The 26,300-nt window shown below is 38.6% G+C and overlaps 1 protein-coding gene across 1 annotated transcript in view; it reads left to right on the forward strand.

The window, feature by feature from the left end:
* Positions 1-26,300, forward strand: part of LOC127456476 (adhesion G protein-coupled receptor L3-like) — a 369,401-nt gene that overhangs the window by 317,693 nt on the left and 25,408 nt on the right. Inside the window, exons 16-19 of the mRNA XM_051724997.1 lie at positions 8,902-9,111; positions 11,418-11,638; positions 11,876-11,942; positions 12,962-13,053. Coding sequence (XP_051580957.1) covers positions 8,902-9,111; positions 11,418-11,638; positions 11,876-11,942; positions 12,962-13,053 — 590 coding nt within the window. The remainder of the gene's footprint in view (positions 1-8,901; positions 9,112-11,417; positions 11,639-11,875; positions 11,943-12,961; positions 13,054-26,300) is intronic.

Genomic DNA, 26,300 nt, shown 5'->3' on the forward strand with positions numbered 1-26,300 from the left:
GCAGATGTAACCACACCCACTGCAGACATGGACACACCCACATCAGACTTAGCCACTCTCACTGCAGACGTAGACACACCTACATCTGACTTACCCACATCCACCCATTACCCATGGCTACCCTCATATTGTTCAAGAACAAGATAGAAAGACATTTGTTGACATTTACTGGGTCTCATTCATGAAGCATGAACATAAAATACATTTCTCTGTAAATGATTTACATGTCAAGTCAGTGGCGTAACTTAGATCTTACTGTCCCCTGTGCAAAGCACCTGTGGGGCCCATGCCCCTCTGGTGAATATTTGCACTATTAAATTGGTGGGATATCAGAGTACAAGCATGACTCCTTGAGTGTGTGAGACGTCATCCATGCGCCCTGTGCTGCCAAACAGACGGGTGATAAATCTCTTGAATCTTCAATCTGGAACTGCACACACACACACACACACACACACACACATTTATCTATTGTACGCTTTCAGTGTGTTTGATGGAGAGCAGAGCAGAGATCTATTAATCACACACCAGCTCCATCACTGCTGTTTGTGTGTTATACAGAAGACTGTTTCCTTCTTGCATTTGTGTCTTTACTAAGGTTCTCTCTATAATATTTGTGATATATTTGGTACTATTTTGATGACTATATTAAGTTTTTAAAATTATTAATAATTTCGCTATAATTTTAGCGTGCTTCTTATTTGATCCAGGCAGTGCCAGTTCCAAAACATGACTGCTGTTATTTTCTTTAGAACACAAATATAGCATTTTTGAAGATTCTTCATACAGCTCCTTTCCATATCATGACAGTTTATACTGACCATCAGTGGCAGTTCTAGGGTCAGTAGATGTAAATAAATTAGCCTATACATTTTTGGACCTTGGTGTGTATGAGTCTGTGAAGTTAAAGAATGCTGGATAAAGAACAAAGCCCAATGTGCTTCCCTAGAATTTAGTCGCTTTACCCTCTTAATATATGCTAAATTCTTGTGATCCGTCAACACTTAGAAGGGATGTTGAGCTCCTTCCATCCAGTGCTGTCATTCCTCTAATTCAGATTTCATAGCCAGAAGTTCACAATTTCCCATATTGTAATTCTGCTCTGCAAATGAAAGTTTGTGGAGGAAAAGAAGTGCAGGGGTATAGGTTGGGTGAGATAATTTTCTCTGGGGAAGTACTGCCCCAATGCTATATTCGGAATCATCTACTTTGACAACAAAGGGTAACGTGGGGTCAGGGGTTTTAGAATGGGAGCGCTTGTGAAGCACATTTTCAGGTTTTTGTAGGCTTGGGTGGCAGTTTCTGACCACCTTAACTTCTTGAAATGGCCATGATTTGTGGTGCTGCAACAGAGCTGAAATTGCAGATAAAACGTTTGTAAAAATGTGTAAAGCCAAAGAAGCCTTGCAGCTCTTTAGTAGACTTGGGTTAGGGCCAGTTCTGTACTGCTTGTACGTGGTTTCTACTTGTGGGGTTAGAATGTACCCTATAAAAAATATATCTTGGTGAAATTCACACTTCTCTGCACTGGCAAACAACCGATTGTCGATAAGCTGCTGAAGTACCTGCTGTGTGTGTTGGGTATGAGACTTGAGTGAATAGATTCTGAATAGATCAGTATATCAGCAATATATATATTTACCTATCTATTAATCATGTACTTGAAGATGCAATTTAGGGTGAAGGTGAGTTGACAAGCCCAAAGGGCATTACCTGGTATTTGTAGTGCCCCCTACTGGTGGAAAACACTGTCTACCATTCATCACCCTCACGAATCCTGATCAGATTATAGACATCTGGTTTGGTGAATACCTTGGCATCACGTGACTGCTCAAGAGCTGGTGGGACTAGGGACCGTGGGTTTGGGAGCTTGATGGTAATTGCACTAAGATGCCGGTAATCTACATGTATGCATGGTCTTAGGCCCCCATCTTTCTTCTCAATAATAATAATGATAATAATAATAATAATACAAATAAAATAAAAAACAGCAGAGGCAAGAGAAGGAGATGGGTGAGTAAAAAATGACTCTAAAGCCTCCATAGCCTGAGTTCCTGGGGCTGATAAGGTATAGACTTTACTTCTGGGAGAACAGTACCTGACAAGAGTTTAATGGAACAGTCATGGGTTAGGTGAGGGGGTAGTACCTTTGGTTGGACTTACTGAAGTCTTCAATAAAATCTGAGTATTTAGAAGGTAAGTTAATCTTGCATCCATCCACTGAATTTGTAATGCAAACAGAGTGGCAGGGTGCAGATACCTCATGTCATACTGTAAATATGACTGATGACAATGGAGTCCCCACTTCTGAATTTGCCCCTCACTCAAAGATATTTTTGGGTTGTACTTGGAGGCCCAGGGGAAACCTAAAACAAGTGGATACTCGGAAGAGTGAGTGACCAGAAGTTGAATGTCCTTAAAGTGGAGAGCTCTGATTTGTTGAGGAAAGGGGCAGTGGAATGGCAGATTAAACCGGAGCCCAGAGGTCTACCATCTAGCACTGAAACACAAACAGGAGGCACACATGGAATGTTAGGTAGAGTAAGCTGTTGTTCTAGTTCTTAGTCAATTACATTTCTAGCTGATCCAGAATGAATTAGTTTAGAAATTGTTATTGTTTTACTTCTCCATTGAATAGTGGCAGAACAGACAAATGTCTATTTTCTAGTGAGTTGTCAGACTGGGTACTCATCGCTATGGGTTTGTTGGGAGTATTAGGTGGATGAGGGCATGATGCAAGGAAGTGACCAGATTCTCCGCAGTACAAGCACAAGCCCTGACACTGATGCCGTTGTTTCTCAACATATAGACAAGCTTTTTCCACTTCCATTGGCTTGATTTGAGAGGTCACTTGGTGAGATTCAAGGGATATGCTGTGGTTGTAAGTGGGTCTGCATGCTCTGAGAAGATTTTCAATCTTAATTGAAAGTTTGATATATTGGACCAAGTCAAGATTTTCATCTCGGGCAGGCAAACTCAGACTACAAGGCTCTATTGAGTCCATTATGATAGAAGACCTTTAGTGTTTCATCTTCCCACCCGCTCTGACAAGCAAGTGTGCAAAAAGTCTCGACCCTGCTTAAAGTTTAGTAAGTGCTCTCCCGCCTCCTTTCCTCCTGCGGGATGGTCAAATAAAGATTTAAAGCGAGATGTGAAAAGTTCCAGCGAGTTATTCTCTAGCGCTTTGCCAGTCAATAGAGAAGTGGTGAACGACACTTTGGATTCATCAGTAGGGAAAGCTGATTTGATCAGAAGAACCATTAAATTTATCTGGCAGTGCCATGTGAGTGTTACCTGAGGATGGTAAGAGCACAAGTGACCAATCTGCTGGTGGGATGGCAGTGGCAGGGGCAGCTGCTGCAGATGCTGGATGCGAGGTGTATTGGACAAATTTGATGACACATATTATAAGTCTTCACAGGATGTGGTGGGCGAAACACTCTGTAAATCAGAAAATTAAGGAGTTGGATCCATGTGCGGAGCATTTTATGAACAAACAGTTAAGCCAGTGACAGAGACGTAATCTAAAAACAGAGCAAAAGATTAAAAAACCAGGCACCAGTCCAATTGAAGGGCAAACAAATCCAAATCAAGAGACAAGATAAAAAAAGGGAAGCAGGCAAAATCAATCCAAAAATACCAAAGTCTAGAATAACAGGGAAAACACTCAGAAATTACAGTGTAGAAACAATACTTCACATGCAGATTGATTAGTGAATAAGCAACAGGTGTTTTGAATGAAGTCCCATGAGATCAGTAATCAGTACTGCAGTGGATGTGACGGAGGATTTTTGGGGCTTATGCTGCCTTCACGTACTATCAGAATTATCCTACTTCTTCTGAAGTCGTGCTTTGTTGTCAGAAACATGGAGGACACCAGGTTTGTTCATGCATATTTCTTGGGGAACTACATGCTAGTCAAGTGGCTGACAATGATAGAAATAATAGTATGTATTTGACAAAAACGTTGTGTAAAAATGTACAATAAGCATCAAATAGTTCATGATATATGTAAATGTAATGACTGAAATAGCAAACAATAATATGGTAGCTGCATTTAGGAAAAATAATAAAACCATCATTCACTTTTGAAACTGTACTCTCCTTCTCAATGTTGAATATTTACGTCTCCTCCCAACTCAGAAACTCGGTTATCAAAATGATCTCAGAGTTTCCGAGTAGTTATTACGACTTGAGGGGACATTCATGTGCGACTTCCAAGTGGGAAAATCGTATTTACGATAATTCCGATAACACGTAAAGGCAGCATTAGCCTAGACTTCTGCATATGTGCATACATGGTGCCATCCTTTGATGAAATATTGGAATGTAAAACACTTTATATTAAAAGTTTAAATGTTACATCTGTGAGATGTCCTATTTAAAGGTTCCACTAACTTGATCTCAGCTTCATAAACTTGCTGCAAATTCGCCGCTAGTTTGCCAGACCATTTTAGTTTTCCATATTTTCGACCTGGCACATTCGTTTACATTGCATTCAAGAATCAGTTGGCTTTGCTGTTAATGTTGTTTGTCATTTTTGGTTTGTTTTTTGCTTTTTTGAATTTTTTAGAGCTTCGGTGAAAAAAATTATCAGTGAACTGGTAATAGCAACTTAAGTTTGTTTTTGTTTTTCTCACAAAACTGTATGAATATCAAAAGACTGAATATAAAGATATAATTTTTGCTACTCTCAAGGTGTATATGAGTGTTTAAGTGTAGTGTGTGTGTGTGTTTATAGACACATAGATTTACTTGAGCTCAGCGTATGACTCTATAAACTGAGGCCTTACTGTGGATTCTGCTGAGCAGGCGTTTCGAGTTGATTTACTTATAGCACTGGGATGTTCAACACACACACACACACACACACACACACACACACACTCGCTGTGTGTTGAATGTAGAGGAGATATAGTGCTCAAGGGTGAGTGGGCTTCAGGAAGAGTGATGTGTTATGTGCTCAACAGCCCTCTAGGGCACACACACACTCATTAATATTCATGAGCTGTTTTCTTCAGAAGTGCTGAGATCCGGTCTTCCAGACTTAAGGTCTTCTGAGATGTGTCCCATATCAGCTATGCTCTTTTCCCCTGGCTGTGTGCCCTCCGTAGGGACCCTACAGAGGGAGTCCAGCGGGAAATCAAACACTGCTGCCCAGGCTGTGAAGATCTGAGAGCTTAAAACACACCATCCTAATAAATCATACTCATGGTTACAAACTGTAACTGTGCATTAGAAAAACATGACAGATGGAAACAAAATAGAGAGTATGGTGCATTCAGGTAAATTAGGTGACGATATTTAAAATTTTCAGTTTACCTGAATTGGCCCAGTTTACCTGAATTCTGTCCATATTTTTCATTTGTGTGTGAAGTACTGTTTGTATTATTAGTAGAATCATATTCTGTGGTGCATTTAAAAATGTGCATAATAGGTTGATTTTTTTCATCACTTAGAGCTGATTATGGTCTTATAATATGGTTCAAATGTCATGAAAAGTTTTACATTACTTCTGTTTAAAAGTACTTAATATATACCAGATGGTAATACTTAGGGCTTGGTAAAAACGTAATTTAAATTATCCCGTTATCGATTTGACAAACACAAGATCAATATTTTACTCTATGCCAGGGGTGCTCGTTACATTGATTGCGATTGACCATGCAGTCCATTGTAAGACAAACACTGGTTAGGAAAACTGCACAAATAACGAGAATCTTAAAGATCACTTTTTATTTCCTTTTTTCGAAGTTGCGGTAGTGCAGATAAAACGGTAACATACAGTGCATTCAGAAAGTATTCAGACACCTTAATTTTTTCACATTTTGTTAATAAGTTGCAGCTAAAATGCTTTAATGTATTTATTTTTCTCGCATCAATCTTCACTCAATACCCCATAATGACAAAGCAAAAACCAGATTTTTGATAACTTTGCAAATTTATTAAAAAGAAAAAACTGAAATATCACATTGACATAAGCATTCAGACCCTTTGCTATGACACTTGAAATTTAGCTCAGGTGCATCCCATTTCTCTGGATGATCTTTGAGATGTTTCTACACTTTGATTGGAGTCCACCTGTGGCAAATTCAATTGATTAATTATTATATTGATTTAAGGTCTCACAGCTGAAGATGCATATCAGAGCAAAAACCAAGCCATGAGGTCAAAGGAACTGCCTGCAGAGCTCAGAGACAGGATTCTGGGGAAGGCTACAAAAAAATGTCAGCTGCATTGAAGGTTCCCAAGAGCACAGTGGCCTCCATAATTCTTAAATGGAAGAATTTTGGAACAACCAGGAATCTTCCTAGAGCTGGTTGCCCAGCAAAACTGAGCAATCGGGGGAGAAGTGCTTTGGTAAGAGAGGTGACCAAGAACCCGATGGTCACTCTGGTTGAGCTCCAGAGATCATGTGTGGAGATGAGAGAAACTTGCAGAAGGACAACCATCACTGCAACACTCCACCAATCTGAATTGAGGCCAAACAGTTCAATCTCCATTTCATCAGACCAGAGAATCTTGTTTCTCACAGTCTGAGAGTCCTTTAGGTGCTTTTTTGCAGATTCCAGGCGGGCTTTCATGTGTCTGACACAAAGGAAAGTCTGCCATAAAGCCCAGATCGGTGGAGTGTTGCAGTGATGGTTGTCCTTCTGCAAGTTTTTCCCATCTCCACACATGATCTCTTGAGCTCAACCAGAGTGAGTTCTTGGTCACCTCTCTTACCAAGACCCTTCTCTCTCGATTGCTCAGATTGGCTAGGTGGCCAGCTCTAGGAAGAGTACTGGTTGTTTCAAACTTCTTCCATTTAAGAATGATGAAGGCCATTGTGCTCTTGGGAACCATCAATGCAGCCAAAAACCCAGATCTGTGCTTCGACACAATCCTGTCTCTGAGCTCTGCAGGCAGTTTCTTTGACCTCATGGCTTGGTTTTTGCTCTGATATGCATTTTCAGCTATGAGATCTTATATAGACAGGTTTGTACCTTTCCAAATCATGTCCAATCAAATGAATCTGCCACAGGTGGACTCCAATCAAAGTTTAGAAACATCTCAAAGATAATCCAGAGAAATGGGATGCACCTGAGCTAAATTTCAAATGTCATAGCAAAGGGTCTGAATACGTAAGTCAATGTGATATTTCAGCTTTTTTCTTTTTAATAAATTTGCAAAGTTATCAAAAATCTGTTTTTTGCTTTGTCATTATGGGGTATGGAGTGTAAATTAAAGTTTTTTTTATAAAGCATTTTAGCGTAAGACTGCAACATAACAAAATGTGAAAAAATGAGGGGGTGAATACTTTCTGAATGCACTGTACACTTAAATATTCAGTGAGTATTAATGTAAACACAGTCAGTTATGTCTCAGTGAACATAAATAGCGATATAAAAAACAGATTTGTGAAAAATGACGGACTTTAGGTGTAAATGCAGCCTGTCCAATATGTAATTAATATTATTGTAACAACAATAACAAGAAAATTTTTAAAGCACTCACTGCTTTTGGTTGGATAACTTTATTAGCTTTAAAAAAAAAAAAAAAAAAGTATTAATGATCATGCAGTGAAAACCAGTAATTGAAGTAGTTTTATGTTACATTTCATTACTTTTTTCATTGCTGCAGCTGGTTTCTTCATTTGTATCTTTTTGTTTTTCTTTGTTCTTTTGCTTGCAGTTAGTTTCTTTGTTCTTTATTACTGACTGACTGTTTACTTGATTAATTATTTGATAACTTGAAACAATGCTTGTTTAAATTAGTTAAGATTTTGCAAAATTGGTATTGAGATTCGTCAGATTGCTTTCTTATGTAAGCAAAATGGACATTATAACTGAAATAAACCCAATTTAATCAGAATCAAATCAAATTGAGAGCTTGTGAATTGGAATCGAATCGAGAAATCTGTATCAACACAACCAGCCTTAGTAAAACTTTAATAGTGAGTGATTATCATCTTCATTGACCATGGTATTAACATGGTACTCCAATGTACTTCAGATAAGATCATTATTCTTTTTTGTAAGTTGTCTCTAATCAGCCAGATTTCCCGTCTGCCTAAAAGTACGAATTATTTCATAGACAAATATTCAGTTGTCCTTATGAACATATAGTTTACTTGCTGCTTACAATTTCTAACAAAACTGAGTATCCCTCAAAGATCTGATATCATGAACCTCACAAACGTTGTCAAAATCTAGCAACTGATTCTTCGTTTAAAGTGTTCATTGTACAGCATAATCCTGGTACTTTGTAAACACAACTTTTTTCAAAGTACCTTTCAATGCAAGTCCGTTCACTAGGCGGCCATATTGTGAATGCTCCCAGACAGCTGTTTCTATGGATACAAGCTGCATAAAAGTATAGCTCCTATCTGTTTTTAACGGGAAAGACTGAAACTGTTGGTCAAGATAACAATCAAAGAACATTTCAAATCAGCAGTAAAATCTGACAACAATGGTCTCATAAATTGTGCTTCTTTAGCTCAGATCATGCTAAAAAAAACACTATTTTTTCAGGCTTGTTCAGCTAATGCACATGTACTTTATCAAGTTGACTAACAGGCAATGTCTGTATCTGAAAGGTGAAAGGTTCCTTTTCTACATCCACCATATTGGGTGTTCCAATCTCCTATTAATTGTATTACAAGTGCTCTGTCTCTGGCTAATTTGTCTCTGGTGATTTCACACCTGTGCACCCTGACTCCTTTAAGTTGCACAAAGCCAGCCATCCAGATAGTAGCTTGTGATTTCAGTCAGCAATTGCCATATTTTGGTGCAATATGCATCAGACAGTCAGTGAATAGACTGTTGCTGCACCATCTTAGACTCCAAAAAATTAGGAAATCAGTCACGACAAAAAATGAGAATCCTTTGAACATGTTATGATCTCTCTCTCTTTCTGTAGACGGCAGACCCTGTTCATGATCTGTTATTGGATGTCATCACATGGGTGGGCATCTTGCTCTCCTTGGTGTGCCTGCTCGTCTGTATCTTCACCTTCTGTTTCTTCCGCGGCCTCCAGAGTGACAGGAACACCATCCACAAGAACCTCTGCATCTCGCTCTTCATCGCTGAAACCCTCTTCCTCACCGGCATCAACCGCGCAGACCAGCCTGTATGAGATAAAATCCCCCCCCCCCCCCACACACCCTGAACACTGTAAACACCCCACACCCATGACCCTAGAAATTACTCCTTATACCCTTCATCTACCCCTACACCTGAAACCCTACCTAACTCATACCCTACCTTACAATCTTATAATCAAATTATGAAATGTATTAACAATACACCAGGAACCATTAACACAACATAGACTGAAGTGGAAAATGGACCATTTTGGTATCTAACAAACTTTTGAAACAAAAAGCAATTTGTGGTCACCACAAAAAAAAAGTTATCCTCATTGCAAGTGAACCCGTATTTAATGTCTCGATTATATCTTATTTACCTTGCATGGTTTTGTTAGTGGTTTTCATAGACAAGGGCATGTCACACAACCTGTCCATGTTAGTATCTACCAAATTTGGCTTGCTTCTACCAAGTTACAGTTAATTTTGTGGCTAAATAATGCAAAGTTTGATTGGCCGTACAACCATTCATTTAAAAGCCTATTTATTTTGTTATCCAATCTATGCATGATTATGTGGCTTGTTGCATTTTATAACTTACACTGAGCATTGTTTCCTGCTGTACACGGTCCTGTCAGAACAGACCTGTGACCCACTACTGCCCTAATCCCTACACTTTACACCATAAACATCCTGTAGCCAAGACCCTAAACCTGTCACTGCTGAAAAACTCTTTCTCAGATCAGTTCGGTACAGGAAAAATTGTCTTTCTTGTACACCAATGCATCAGTTCAGCAGCACTGAAGAGAGATGATGTTTTAAATGGCTGACTGCATGTTTTTCTTATTTCGAGTGAAATTGTGTGTGTGTGTTTGTGTGTGTCGTAAAGTTTAATGTGGGAGTATTCAGTGTTTGTGACCAATGCAGGAACATCATACATGACTGATAATATTTAAACTCTATTATTTAATATTTTTAAATGATCTGAGCAGGTGCTCGTGGTCACTGAACAGCATCCATCAATGTCCACATAACACACCACCTCAAGAGAAAGACTGTGTGTGTGTGTGTGTGTGTGCAGTCACATTTTTAAAGGTGAAGTGTATAATTTCTCCGACACTAGCTTCACTAAATGACATTGTAAAATTATCTAGATTGGTAAAGTTCGTCAAGACAAACTTTGATGTTAGCTTGACAAAGCCTGGCCTGAAAGTTTAAAATAGACAGACCAACAGACAGATAGATTTAAAGCAGATCAAAGGTCTTGTGAGGGTTTGTTTACTTTTACATTTTTGACAGTTGGAGTTTGAATAGTCTTGGCCTGTTTGAATATTCCGTCCATGTAACACCCTGTCTACATCGGGCGCGTCCATTGATGCTACGCATCAACTTGAGGCTGCCTACGCTGGATGCGCTGAAGCGAACAATCTAAACCGTTTATTTTGTCTTGTTGGCAGGAATAGCGCCAGCGCATCCGTTTACTGTCGACGCGCGTGTCCAGTGTAGACAGCATCATTGATTATAATAGGAGTGATTTGTTTTAGTCGCATTGTGCTGCGCCATCTGGTCTAGACGAGGTGTCAGCCTAACACCATGTCTACACCGGACACGAGCGATGTTGCAAGAGTAGCACCTGCGTGTGCAGCGCAAAAAAGAACAGGTCATCCGTTACTGTCGGGGACGCATCCAGTGTCATTTATTATAATAGGAATGATTTGCTGCGCCATCTGGTGTAGACTGGGTGTATGGGATTTTTCCCATTTCTGATCGTCCTCTGTGCGAAAACAATCAAGTCCGATCAGTTAGAAAAGATATAGCACACTGAGTCAGAACAGTCTAGTTGTCAAGCCAACATAATGACTGTTTTTAAACCACTTTCCCGAACACTCCCCAATCTGCAATCTGGTCGCAGAACCAGACGGACATACCTCAAACTGACAGCATTGGTTGAGATTATATTGTTATGTTGGGCCCAAGAAGTCAAGGTTTGGCTGGTTAGCATGGTCTGGTTAGACCTTACTGGTAGATGCCGCAAATCCACCCTCTGGATACAAAAAGCATCTTTATCCATTATGTCATACAAAGGCAAAACGCAGTAACTACTACAACACTACTACAGATAAAATGGCTTCAGATTTATTAGTTATTACTGTTTTGAAAGCATCACAGTGTTTACACATTTTATGGAAATCAGCCTATGTGTAGCTTACTTTGTTTGTGTCTACAAATATAGCTGGGATAGATGAAAGTTTTTTAACATGAAAAAAATTACACACTTCACCATTAAGAAAGGGTGATTTATGAGATGATGACTGTCACAGTTTGTATAAGTGATGTGTGTGTGTTTCAGATTGCCTGCGCTGTGTTTGCGGCACTCCTGCATTTCTTCTTCCTGTCTGCATTCACGTGGATGTTTCTGGAAGGCGTGCAGCTGTATATCATGCTGGTGGAGGTGTTTGAGAGTGAACACTCGCGCCGCAGATACTTCTATCTGGCCGGATACGGCATTCCTGCACTCATAGTGGCCGTTTCTGCTGCAGTAGATTACCGCAGCTATGGAACTGACAGTGTGTAAGACACACATGCATATACAGAACACAGCCCCACTGGGATCTACACAAGTGCTTGTGTGTGTGGTTGAAGCAGGGTTATGGTCTACTTTTGCGGAAATTGAAGTTTGAATAATTGAAGGAAATCTCATTTATCAGCCAGAAGACACAAGTCAACCTGCAGTATAATCTCCTGTGTGTGTGTGTGAGCTCTCACAATTAAGTGACTTGAGTGATATGTCTCTCTTCTTTTTTTCAGGTGCTGGTTGCGGTTGGACACTTATTTCATCTGGAGTTTTATAGGTCCTGCCACACTCATCATCATGGTAACTAGTCCTGATGAATGAAAAAACCCTAGACACTAAATCTTAAACGTTACAACTTGTGCATTACACCCTAGACCTTAATCTGTACACCCTTAACCCCAAACCTTATCCTATATCTTACACCCTAAACGCTAAACCCTAAAACGTATACGGTTTGTCTTACATACATTGTATCCAAAACCCTACATCTAATACTTTACAGCGTATACCCTACAGCTTAAACCCTAGACAAACCCCACCTGAATCCTACTTTTTTATACCCTATATACTCTAAATCTACACCTTATAACTTACAACTTAAACCCTCACCTTAGACCTAAAACCCTAAACCCTACAGTGTATCCTATATATTTCACCCTACAGGCTAAACCCTACAACTTATATTGTACATCTTAAATACATTATACCCTAAAACCTATTCTCTTAACCCCACCCTGAAACCCTGCATGTTATACCCTACAACTTATACCCTGCACCCTAGACCCTACAGCATAAACCCTAGTCGCTATACCTTATACCCTATTCTCTAAATTTCACCCTGAACCCTACAATTTATACCCTACACCCTAAACCTTACATCTTATACCTTCATTTATACCCTACACCCTAGACCTAATACATTCTGCCCTACATCTTAAACCATTACATCTTATACCCTACACATTATACCCTAAATCCTAAACATAACACATTATGCTATAAACCCTACACCTTATACCATACATCTTGGATCCAATATAGTCTACACCCTAAACCCCACACCTTATCCTAGATCACTTACCCTAAACACTACACATTACACTCTAAATCCTATACCCTAAACACCATATATACCTTGCACCATTTCCCTATATCCAACAGCTTATACCATAAAACCTACACCTTATACACCCTATAATATAATACGCTCTTCAACCAAAATCCAACATCCTGTAGCCCAAAACCCTCAACCCTCTGGCTAATGGTTGTAATCAGCATGTTTGATTCCTAAACCAGTCCTGTGCTCCTGTATTTCCCAGCTGAATGTGATCTTCCTGGGAATCGCTCTCTACAAGATGTTTCACCACACCGCTATCCTGAAGCCAGACTCCGGTTGCCTTGACAACATCAAGTAAGCCTAACAGTGATGGGTGTAGTCTTTTATGGGTGAAATCTGTAAGGGTGAGCTACCTGTTTGTTGAACACTGGCAGATAGGGGGTATGTATAGGCAACCTGTTTGGAAACAGTCATTATTGTTGCAATTAGGTTTGGTGCCGCTTGTGGCATAGACTTAAACTCCAGCTTTAAGGACAGTGTATATGTGTGTGTATGTGGCCCAACTGATCAGCTCAAATCGCTCATTTTTCATATTACTGTAGTAGGTTGAGGTGAAAGTAAAACTGGCACAGGAATCCCAGTGTATGCGTGTGTATTCTATGGGGAGGATGTTGTTACCTGACGATCTGTGTTATTTCACAGGAAAGAGCAGCAGACATTCTGCACAAATTAACTTCTGCATGGACATGAATATTAATCACACACCAGCCACTCAGGAAAGCAGAGGCTAAAATAGCTATAAATATGCAAATACATGACTGTCCATTTAGATCCAACACAGTGTGCAGGACAGTGAGCTGATGTGTGGGTGTGTTCATATGTGCATACGTGTGCTTATATGTGTGTGAGAGAGATTCATGATAAGACCTTTTGCAACAATGATCTTGTAGAATCGGTGCCATTGATAGAGCAATTTATCACCAATGCCTGTGTGTGTGTGTTTCACAGTAGTAGCGACCAAATAAAAACCCTCAGCTTTCTGATGGACATCTGTATAAACCAATGAGATCAAACCAGTGAAATGCTCCAGAAGCATGCGTATGACGCATTTGAACACAGCCCAATGAAAATAGCGCAGACAGAACACAAGAATGCGTTACTTGTTGTATTGTCTAATCAGTTCTTTATTCATCTGCTAAAATAATGTCTTTGAATATATGAAATATTATGCATATATATACAATTATTATGAGTTACATCTTTATTTGGGAGCCTTTTTTCAGCATATATATACATATATATACACACACACACACACACACACATATATATATATATATATATATATATATATACACACACATACATTTCATTATAAAACTAACATTTAATTAAAAAAAAAAAAAATTTTTTTTTGAAATTGATGACTTGGACCAAATAATAAAGAAAAGCAGCCAATAAGTGCCCAACATAGATGGGAACTCATTCAATACTGTTTAAAAAGCTTTCCAGGGTGATACCTCAAGAAGTTGTTTGAGAAAATGTCAAGAGTACATGTCTGCAATTTCTAGGCAAAGGGTGACTGCTCTGAAGATGCTAAAATATAACAGTTGGATTTATTTTGGATTTTGTTTAGTCACAACATAATTCCCATAGTTCCATTTATGTTTTGATGACTTTATTATTATCCTAAAATGTGAAAAAAAAAAAAAAAAAAGTTTCAAAACATGAGTGTTTCAAAACTTTTGACCGGTTGTGTGTGTGTGTATAGTATATATATATATATATATATATATATATATATATATATATATATATATATATATATATATATATATATATACACATACAGTTGAAGTCAAAAGTTTACATACACCTTAGCCAAATACATTTAAATTCAGTTTTTCACAATTCCTGACATTTAATCGTAGAAAACATTCTCTGTCTTAGGTCAGTTAGGATCACTACTTTATTTTAAGAATGTGAAATGTCAGAATAATAGTATAGAGATAAAAAAAAAAAAAAAAATTCTGCTTTTATTTCTTTCATCACATTCCCAGTGGGTCAGAAGTTTACATGCACTTTGTTAGTATTTGGTAGCATTACCTTTAAATTGTTTAACTTGGGTCAAACATTTTGGGTAGCCTTCCACAAGCTTCTCTCAATAAGTTACTGGAATTTTGGCCAATTCCTCCAGACAGAACAGGTTTGTAAGCCTCCATGCTCACACATGCTTTTTTCAGTTCTGCCCACAAATTTTCTATCGGATTGAGGTCAGGGCTTTGTGATGGCCACTCCAATACCTTGACTTTGTTGTCCTTAAGCCATTTTGCCATGACTTTGGAGGTATGCTTGGGGTCATTGTCTGTTTGGAAGACCCATTTGTGACCAGTTTTAACTTCCTGGCTGATATCTTGAGATGTTGCTTTAATATATCCACATAATTTTCATTCCTCATGATGCCATCTATTTTGTAAAGTGCACCAGTCCCTCCTGCAGCAAAGCACCCCCACAACATGATGCTGCCACCCGCATGCTTCACGGTTGGGATGGTGTTCTTTGGCTTGCAAGCCTCACCCTTTTTCCTCCAAACATAACGATGGTCATTATGGCCAAACAATTCAGATTTTGTTTCATCAGACCAGAGTACATTTCTCCAAAAAGTAAGATCTTTGTCCCCATGTGCACTTGTAAACTGTAGTCTGGCATTTTATGGTGGTTTTGGAGCAGTAGCATCTTCCTTGCTGAGCAGCCTTTCAGGTTATGTTGATATATGACTCGTTTTACTGTGGATATAGATACTTGGCTATCTGTTTCCTCCAGCATCTTTCCTCCAGCATCTTCCTTTGCTGTTGTTCTGGGATTGATTTGCACTTTTCGCACCAAACTACATTCATCTCTAGGAGACATAATGCGTCTACTTCCTGAGAGGTATGATGGCTGTGTGGTCCCATGGTGTTTATACTTGCATACAATGTTTTTTCTGAGGTCTTGGCTGATTTCTTTTGATTTTCCCATGATGTCAAACAAAGAGGCACTGAGTTTGAAGGTAGGCCTTAAAATACATCCACAGGTACACCTCCAAATCAGTACACCTCCTATCAGAAGCTAATCAGCTATTTGTCTAAAGGCTTGACATCATTTTCTGGAATTTTCCAAGCTGCTTAAAGGCACAGTTAACTTAGTGTATGTAAACTTCTGACCCACTGGAATTGTGATCTAGTCAGTTAAGAGTGAAACAATCTGTCTGTAAACAATTGTTAGATAAATGACTGTAGATGTCCTAAGTGACTTGCCAAAACTATAGTTTGCTAATATTAAGTCTGTGGAGTGGAGTTTTAATGACTTCAACCTAAGTGTATGTAAACTTCTGAGTTCAACTGTGTGTGTGTGTGTGTGTGTGTGTGTGTGTGTGTGTGTGTGTGTGTGTGTGTATATATATATATATATATATATACACACACCGATCAGACACAACATTAAAACCTCCTGCCTAATATTGTGTAGAGATCCCCCTCGTACTGCCAAAACAGCACCAGCTGGCATCTCAGAACAGCACCTGAGATGCTATTCTTCTCACCATAATTGTACAGAGTGGTTATCTGAGTTACTGTAGACTTTGTCAGTTCGAACCAGTCTGGCCATTTTCTGTTGACCTCTCTCATCAACAAGGCATTTCCGTCTACAGAACTGCCGATCACAGGATGTTTTTTGTTTTTGGCATCATTCGGAGTAAATTCTAGAGACTGTTGTGTGTGGAAATCCCAGGAGATCAGCAGTTACAGAAATACTAACCAGCTCATCTGGCACCAACAATCATGCCACGGTCCAAATCACTGAGATCTCATTTTTTTCCCCATTCTGATGGTTGATGTGAACATTAACTGTAGCTCCTAACCCGTATCTGCATGATTTTATGCACTGCACTGCTGCCACACGATTGGCTGATTGTTGGTGCCAGACGGGCTGGTTTGAGTATTTCTGTAACTGCTGATCTCCTGGGATTTTCACACACAACAGTCTCCAGGATTTACTCCGAATGGTGCCAAAAACAAAAAACCTCCAGTGAGTGGCAGTTGGATGGGAATGCCTTGTTGATGAGAGAGGTAAACAGAGAATGGCCAGACTGGTTCGAACTGACAAAGTCTACGGTAACTCAGATAACACTGTACAGTTGAGAAGAATAGAATCTCAGAATGTTATTCTGAGATGTGGGTTGGCGCTGTTTTGGTGGCACGAGGGGGACCTACACAATATTAGGCAGGTGGTTTTAATGTTGTGACTGATCAGTGTGTGTGTGTGTGTGTGTGTGTGTGTGTGTGTGTGTATATATGTATATATATATATATATATATATATATATATATGTATATGTGTATATATATATATATATATATATATATATGTATATGTATGTGTATATATATATATATATATGTATATATATATATATGTGTGTATATATGTGATTAATATTGATTAATTTGATTACTTAATCAGCATGTTGTGTAATTAATTACATTTTGAATCGATTGGCAGCCCTACAAAAAGACATCCTGTAGGTACAAGACTGTGTACTTAAATCTTTTAAGAGCCAACTAACTAATACCATGAAGCAATGTTAATTATGTATTTTGAATTTTGAAGACTATAAAACTATTCACTTTAAGTCATTGAATACAAGCATAAAATACATAAGGGATAATGTTTAGTCATCTGGTCATTTTCACAAAATAAACACTGTAAGGGTAATCAGGACCTCAGCGTGAAGCAGAGGCTAACTGCACACTATCCCGTTAATTAAATAGCTACTTACCTAATAGGAAATTGGTTGTTTTGGACAATGGTCAATGATACAGTTTAGCGGTCATTATTGAATAATATTTGACTGCAGAATGCAGGGATTGATCAGTCAGAATCATATATTGCAGAGAGCTGTGAAATAAGATAGATTCAAAGTATATAAAGATATATTAAAATACATACTAATATATACTGTAAGTTGATAGATGATGTAGAAAGACTGATTTGATTACATCATTAGCAGTGTTTTATGAGTGTGGATGCTCGATGTTGAGCTCTTCTGCTGTGATTCCTTTTTTATTGGTAACAGTGAATCCGACTCGTAAACACAAGTTGTTGTTGTTTTTTTTTTTATAAACAAGTCAAAAGAAAAAAAAAATCACATCTGATTTGTGGCTTTTACCAAAGCATCTATGATTACTTAACCCTAGAGCTCATGGTAGGTCTGTCTGCAATGGTTGTATACTTTATCACAAAAAATCTAGATCTCTGTTAAATAAAAATAATGTGATGTTTACTTCCGAACTCAACTGCTGCACTCTGATTAAGGATATTCTAGAAATACTACTTCACATAAATTTGAAGGGACTGATCTAAACCGAAGCACTGCATTCTCAACAACAGCAGAGGTGATGTGTTTGATTAATTCACAAGCGAGGGTCTTAAATCACTCAGATTTCTCCCCCTCCATGAGGTTTCAGATTAAATCGGATCAGTCTTGTAATCAGATGTTCTATTCATGCTAATAATGAGATGATTATAGTCTGTTGTTCATAGTTTTCATACTTTGTTTTCATACTCGGCTGTATTAGTTTGAAATGTGGAAGCACAAAAATGGTTTACTGTATATACAATATAGCCATGTTGAAATGCATACTTTTGGATAATCGAGTAAATTAAATACTTTACAAATGAAAGATACTTCATCTCATTTTATTATTTTCTCTTTTTATTTGTAAAATTCGTATTGTATGAACCACATTTGATGATGATGTAAAATAGCTGATATACACACAACTGTTAAGCAGCAGTCCTTTCCACCGATAGCTGTGCAAAATATATTTTCTGCAGTTTAGTCATGACAACTAGCGCAAAGATTTAGCAATGTGGGTATTACATATTGATAGGATTTTGGCCTTGGCGGACTAGATTTGCTACGCTGCTGCTGCTGCTGCAGAGCAAGTATGAAGACTTGCTACTGCTAGAACATACACAGACATGCTGAGTTAAGAATGTGGACATGTTGCTGCTGCTGCTGCACAGTTAGCCGCAACATAAGACACGCTACAATGAGCATGTAGGAAATTATGATGCATAAGTAGACATACATACAATCCCAATGAAGCGGATCTAGACCAGTGGAACTGGAGAGGAGGAGGGTTTCAGAGAAAAACACTTACAGCGTGCTGCTGTGAAACCAGCTTATCTGCAAAAGTGAACAATATATGACAAAGAGAGAGTACACAAGTTGATTGGCTACCCGATTACATGTCAAAAGACCTATCAGCTTACACCATTTGAGCATATCACATTTGAGCAAACCAACTGGCTAATGAATAACAGCTTGCACCATGTAGAGTTTCATGCCTGAACTTCCATCATTTTAAACCGTATTGTAAAATCACTATCAACACAAAACAATATATGCGGCATACCAACCTAGATATACTGTGTGGGTCTGTTTTTCGAATTTACCATTTTTTTTTTTTTTCATAAAACGTGTGCGTTTAGGTTTGTGAGTATGTCTTTCTTTGTAAGTGTGTTTGCGTGAACATCGACTTTTCCACTGTTCACCAAGATATGATTTATAACAGTGCTCTCTAAGAAATAAAAAAAAAAAAAAAAAATGTATGTATGTATGTGTACATCAGTGACTTAAAGCTATTAGTAATGCCAAGTTATTAACCTCAAACCAATTAGAGGTCATGACCTCATTGCTTCAGTCTTGTCATGCCACAAATCCAGATATAGTCCTTCATTTGCCTCTGTGTATATGGTAATTATGGCTTTGGTAAGTCATTTGTTTGGTTTGTGTTCAAAAGGTAGGGTTCTCGCTATCAAGTTGAGTATCAAGAGTGTTGCGCTTGTAAGTTTAGTAACAGTTGTATAGTTGCTGTTGCTTTTTTTTCAGTTCTTTTTTTAGTTTATTTTATTTGTTTAACTGTCATTGTTATTACTTTGAATTTTTTTTTTTGTAATTGCACATTTCAAATGATTTTTTTTTTCTCTTTCTCTTTGTGTTTCTTGGTCATGTTTCTGTTGTTGTATTTGTCTAGCTATCGCTATTATGATGGTTGTGTCATAGTGGAGTGGCACTGGTAAGATCAAATGGTTTATAAACTTTACCTGCGATTTTTCCCTCCAAAGGCCACCTGCACCAGTCCTCTCTTTTCCCCCTGTGTTTGTGTGTGTATATGTGTGTGTGTTGTGTGTGTGTGTGTGTGTGTGCGTGCGTGTGGGGGGAGGGGTCTTCCGTTGAGAGGGGTTGAATGGGTGCTTGTGTCTTCTGTTCCAGCGATTTACGTTAGGGTCAGGGTTAGCGGCATGACGAGACAATTCGATCCTTTGTTTTACTTGCACTTGCCTTGTAGAAACACTCAAAGTTTTTCTACAAGGTTCTGTAAAGAGAAAAACTCAGCACCTTGAGGACATTATTCATGTCATATCGTTACCGTCAAGAAGACTTTCTGCTTCCAAATAACTCAATTAAGGCTTCCATTGGCATGCAGATTCGCACTTGGAGACAGAATCAGACAATATGACAAATTACTGCTAATTCACTCAAATCGTTTAAAAGCAGTCTGAGGCATCTTTTATCATAATTCAAGTTAATTTTTCATGTTTAACCCCAGTGATCTGCAACAGGGTACCAGAGGAAGGAGACGCATTCGTCTTGTGTTTGTAAAACTCCCAGCAGGACGTCTTTAATGCAATAAATCGCCACTATTAAATTCAATTAAACTTCAAATGCTCTCTGGGTTTTTTAGTGCTAGTGGTTGTGTGAGAGAGAAGGTGTGACTGAGTTTACTGATTATCTGCATATCTTTAGGAAATTAGAAAGTAAAAGTGAATTAGCTGTGGTTTAGCGATATCTCAAAGACAGTCTCTGGAGACGAGATCTTTACTGCAGCATTAGTGCGAGAGACATTGAGACATCAGTCCCTTAAGCAGAGAGTGAAAAATATGGGGGGATAACACTAGCAAAGTGTTTTAGATATAAGTGCAGGGTAATTAAGAGCTCTCAATGGTCTGAATAGAGTGGGCCCCTACACGTTTGTATTTATAAAGGTCTGTGGATTCAAATTCATCTTAAGCAATAATGTATTATTACGATCCCAAGGGAGACGAGCTTAATTAATAAAATAGTAACACTTTATTTAAACCTCACACATTATGGAAGAGCTGTCATAAATGGAATGATTCGGTTCAGGCTAAAGTAGACCACGGACACAGAGTGATGCAAGTTGGATGGAGCCCAGAAAGGATCAAGCACCTCTACCATGAGAAGGAAACGACTTAAGTAGAATGGACGAGAGCTGATCTCAAAATTGTTCGAATACTCTCAAGCGTTTATCACTTGTGGTAAGGCCAATGCCATAATGCGTCGCAATATCCAACAATTGATCTCTTGACAATACATTTAACAAACGATCAGAAGGGGTTTTTAAAGAACTCGTCTATTTCAGAAGTCATTATTTGTTAAACATACCTCAATTAACGATTCCACACTAAAAAAAATTCACTAATTTAGAAACAAATCCTTACCTTCACAGCTGCACACAGAGGAAAAACTGCCCCATAGATTATAACTTCCCCAACCCTTTCTAATACACAAAAAGTAGACTCTAATCTTCGAGCATACAGCGGTGGGTACTTATGCACTATCTCCCGTAAGCAGAAGAGAACAACCAAATTATATTGCCGATTCCTCCAAACTTCGGGCATGTTCCCGAGGCAATGCTCTAACCACTGATTCTGCTCAAAAACAACAATCTAAAACAAAAAACTTGACACGCCCAGTGAAAGACATGCTGCTTATTCCTAACAGAGAAGTCAATCACAGGGTCCACCACATCAAACCTCTGATACAGCTGTGATGATACAGGAATAATAAGTACACTGACCGAATCACAAATTCAGTTAACTATTAACAAATTTGATCCTCATCTTTCTCCATACGTACTCGTTAACTCAAAAACATTGAATCCAAAACACAAATCAAATTTTATGATCAATGTCACCTGGTACGCCACTCTAGATAGACACTGTTCCAATAAAAAAAAGCTACCAAACACAAATTCAATGATCAATGTCAGCTGGTGCACCACTCCAGGTAAATGTTGATCTTTCCAAAGTTACCAAATGCAGTAATGACTCACCTGCAACACTCTTTGCATGAGTCTGTGAGTCATATGCCCAAACAATTTCAAAAAATGCGAATTACCAAGTTTAGGATGAGCTGCCATTTGTTACAATCCCAAGGGATCGCGACAAACAAAAGGAGGAGATGAGTATAATTAATAAAATAGTAACACTATATTTAAACCTCACACATTACGGAAAAGCTGTCATAAATGGAATGATTCGATTGGAGCTAAAGCAGACCACGGACACAGAGTGATGTGAGTTGGATGGAGCCCAGAAAGGATCAAGCACCTCTATCATAGGAAGGAAACCACAAGTAGAATGGAAACCCTGCACACCGGTGTTCCCAATCACTCATCAGCCAGCCAATCATCTGCAACACAGACGCACACGCAGAAGGGACAAAGAAACACAAACAGGTAGCGGCCAATAGGATCATCACAGTGTTTTGAAAAATGGATAGTTCTGGTCCTGGATGCCCATAGAGGGTAACTATTAGCCTTAGTTTACATGTCTAGGGTAAAAAAAAAAATGGTGTCTTAAATATTTTTATGTTAGGGCTGTCAATTTAACACATTTTAACAATTTAGGTGAATTAATTATATGGACAAATTAACACAATCACGCTCCCTGACCTATATGAAAAATTCCATAATATGGAATTTTCAGAACAAGCTTAAGTACCATTTTCATGTTTTTTCAAGTCTTTAGCTTGGAAAAAGAGAAAGCTGGTGAAGCTGTTCACAAATGATGTTCTTGCATTCAAAACAGTTTGACGGAGCATATCAGAATGAAACTACGCAGTTATAGGAGTCAAAGACGTGATTTTTAAACTCGACGGTGTCTTTAAAAAACATGACGCTAATAGTATCCCGACATGCTGAAAAAAGAAGACAAAACAGTCGGCCAAAGATGTTTCCTGATGCACAAGTACATTTACAACCAATTAAAGAAATATATCACACAATACAAAAATCGATAGAGCTGAATATCAATTTATACAATAGGGCTGGACGATTTAGCTACAAAAACTATATCAACGTTTTCCAGCCAATATTTAAATTATATATATATATATATATATATATATATATAGGGGCAAATTATTGGCCTGCATCAAGCAAAGAAAGCAACTAAGGAGATTACTGAAATCACTGGAATTGGGTTAAGAACTGTCCAACGCATTATTAAAACCTGGAAGGATAGTGGTGAACCGTCAACTTCGCTGAAGAAATGTGGTCGAAAGAAAACCTTGAATAATCGTGATTGGAGATTACCAAAACGCTTGAAGTCACATCGTAAAAAATCGACAGTAGAACTCACGGCTATGTATAATAGTGTAAGTAAGAGCATTTTCACACGCACAATGTGATGAGAACTTACAGGATTTGGACTAAGTAGCTGCGTGGCCACAAGAAAGCCACTTGTTTGTGAGGCTAATCTGGAAGAAACGTTAGTTTGCTAGGGAGCATAAAGATTGGACTGTGGAGCAATGGAAAAAGGTCATATGGTCTGCTGATTCCAGATTTACCCTATTCCAAAGCGATGGGCGCGTCAGGGTAAGAAGGGAAGCTCATGAAGCAATGCACCCGTCATGCATAGTGCCCACTGTACAAGCCTCTGGAGGCAGTGTTATGATCTGGGGTGGCTTCAGTTGGTCAGGTCTAGTCTCGGCAACAAAATGAAGTCAGCTGACTACCTGAATGTACTCAATGACCAGGTTGACCAAAATCAATGGATTTTTTCTTCCCTGGGCATATTCCAGGACGACAATGCCAAGATTCATTGGGCTCAAATTGTGAAAGAGTGGTCAGGGAGCATGAGGAATCATTTTCACACATGAATTGGCCACCATAGATTCCTGACCTTAACCCTATTGAAGGTCTTTGGGATGTGCTGGAGAAGACTTTCCAGAGTGGTTCGACTCTCCCGTCATAAATACAAGATCTCGGCCAAAATTTGATGCAACTCTGGACGGAAATAAATGTTGTGACGTTGCATAAGGTTGTCAAAACAATGCCACGATGAATGCAATTTTGGAATTGCGTGATTGAGTGAACCTGCAGCATTTTGCTTTCACAATGCACATGAACCACTCTGAGACCTCTGCAAACAGTGTATTATGCGATATCCTTGGTATCATTAGCTTGGCACGCACACTCAAATCAGCATGTCTCCCATTCCCTCTGAAGCACGCACAGACTTAGCCTTTTGCGGTTCAACATTGACATATGACTACATTGTGATTAATTGTGCAGCCCTGAAGGATCGTGAAATGAGTCTAATGACGTGCTCTTCGGGAAATGCAGTGGCCAAATAAAAGGTGCATTAATGTTATCGTTATTTTCACAATATTGCTTAATTTTATATTGTCAACAGTATCACTGCGATTATATCGTGAATATTCAATATATCGCCCAGCCCTAGTATACAATAAGACATTTTATAAAATGAATAGTTCAGACTCTTCTGATTGGATGAGCCCCTTCTGAAGCTGTTGTAAAATGCTTTCATGCTTTTAGGTAAAATCAACCTACAAATGGGTTACTTACAGTTGACTGCATATTTAGCCAAGATAGTTTTTTTTTTTTTTTTGGCGGGGGGATTTTCTCCCCTTTTTCTCCCCAATTTGGCATGCCCAATTCCCAATGCACTCTAAGTCCTCGTGGTGGCATAGTGACTCGCCTCAATCCGGGTGGCGGAGGATGAATCTCAGTTGCTTCCACGTATGAGACAATAAATCCGCACATCTTATCACGTGGCTTGTTGAGTGCGTTACCGCGGAGACCTAGCGTGTGTAGAGGCTCACGCTATTCTCTGTGGCATCAACGCACAACTCACCACGTGCCCCATCGAGAGCGAGAACCACATTATAGTGACCACGAAGAGGTTAACCCAACGTGACTCTACACAGCATAGCAACCGGGCCAGTTGGTTGCTTAGGAAGCCTTACTGGAGTCACTTAGCACGCCCTGGATTCGAACTTATGACTCCAGGTGTGGCAGTCAACGTCTTTACTTGCTGAGCTACCCAGGCCCCCTATACACATTAGCTTTAATGAAAACCTTTAAAGTGGATTAAGAATGTCTTTATAATGCATTGTATATTTATTAGCCTATATGCTTCAAATAAAGTGTTACTGAAATTCATCTTCAACAGTCTTTTGATGTTTTTCACTTCTTCAGATTTTCCTTTCTTCGCTGCTACACAAATACCCCATCCGTCACCCCCCCCGAGTGTTTATAGGCCAATCAACCCGATTAAATGCCCCTGTCATTAAGATGGATGCTGCAAAATGATGTTTAATAGTCTCCACTTTAATTCCATCAATCATTTATTTTTGCTGTGCACCTGTTGTGGTTATTAGACCCCAACTCGGCGTGTGTGTGTGTGTGGGGTAATTACCCCTGGCACCTGTGCATCTCTGTAATAGCCCCTGTGTGTCTCTGTGTGATATGGTGGTGTTTTGTGTTGAGTGTGTAAGTGTTAAATCTTGTTTGTGACTTGCAAAACAAATCATCAGAAAAATATGTTTTTGACTATTGATGGTAAAATGTTATATATAATCATAAAGGGAAGGATCTCAGCTTTCTAATGACACCTAGATTGAGCTTCTAGTCCAATCAGAGACTAAGCATGTCCTTGAGGATGAATTTGATGGCAAATTTACTATTTACTAGAATCTAGCAGTCCTAACTGTAGAATCCTAAAGCGCCAGCCTCAAAGAATCATGGAGGACAAAAAATAAAATAATATATATATATATATATATATATATATATATATATATATATATATATATATATATATATATATCGGAAACTATCAGCATAGATTTTTGCAGATAACCGAAAGTTGCAAAAAGCAACTATTGGCGCCCATTAATCGGTAAAACCAATATATCGGTCTACCTCTAACTGATACATCGAAGCTAAGGTTCATTTTCATTTCATATGAATGAGTTCTGCTCTGAAATGTCTGTTTAATTATACTAATTTTCTTTTGATTTTCCTTTTATTCCATTTCATTCTTCAGTTATGAGGATTATGATCCAGAGATCAAGTAAGCATTTAGTATATCCAGCATCTCTCTATCTTTCCCCTCTGTCTCTCCAACTCATATTTCTCTCATTCATTGACCTCATAATCAGTAAATAAACCCACTTCACTCGCTTCTAGTTTTTACATTCTCATTCACAGTGCAATACGGAGTGCTGTCAGTCATTCTGACAGCCTTTGTGCCCCTCTGTCTCTACCTCACCATAACCTTCTGGGCACCCTTAAATTTTTCCCTCTTTATTGTTTAAGCTGTCCTGAGGTGTGTCAAGGTGGAGGTTCTGAAATACATGTTATTCAGGACAAGGTCATTTTAGCGTTAATAACATTTGAAGATGTCATTCTCTCAGTGTTATGGGTGGTTTCCTGGTAAAAATA

The sequence above is a fragment of the Myxocyprinus asiaticus genome, chromosome 2, assembly GCF_019703515.2.
Source record: "Myxocyprinus asiaticus isolate MX2 ecotype Aquarium Trade chromosome 2, UBuf_Myxa_2, whole genome shotgun sequence".
Classification (NCBI taxonomy): Eukaryota; Metazoa; Chordata; class Actinopteri; order Cypriniformes; family Catostomidae; genus Myxocyprinus; species Myxocyprinus asiaticus.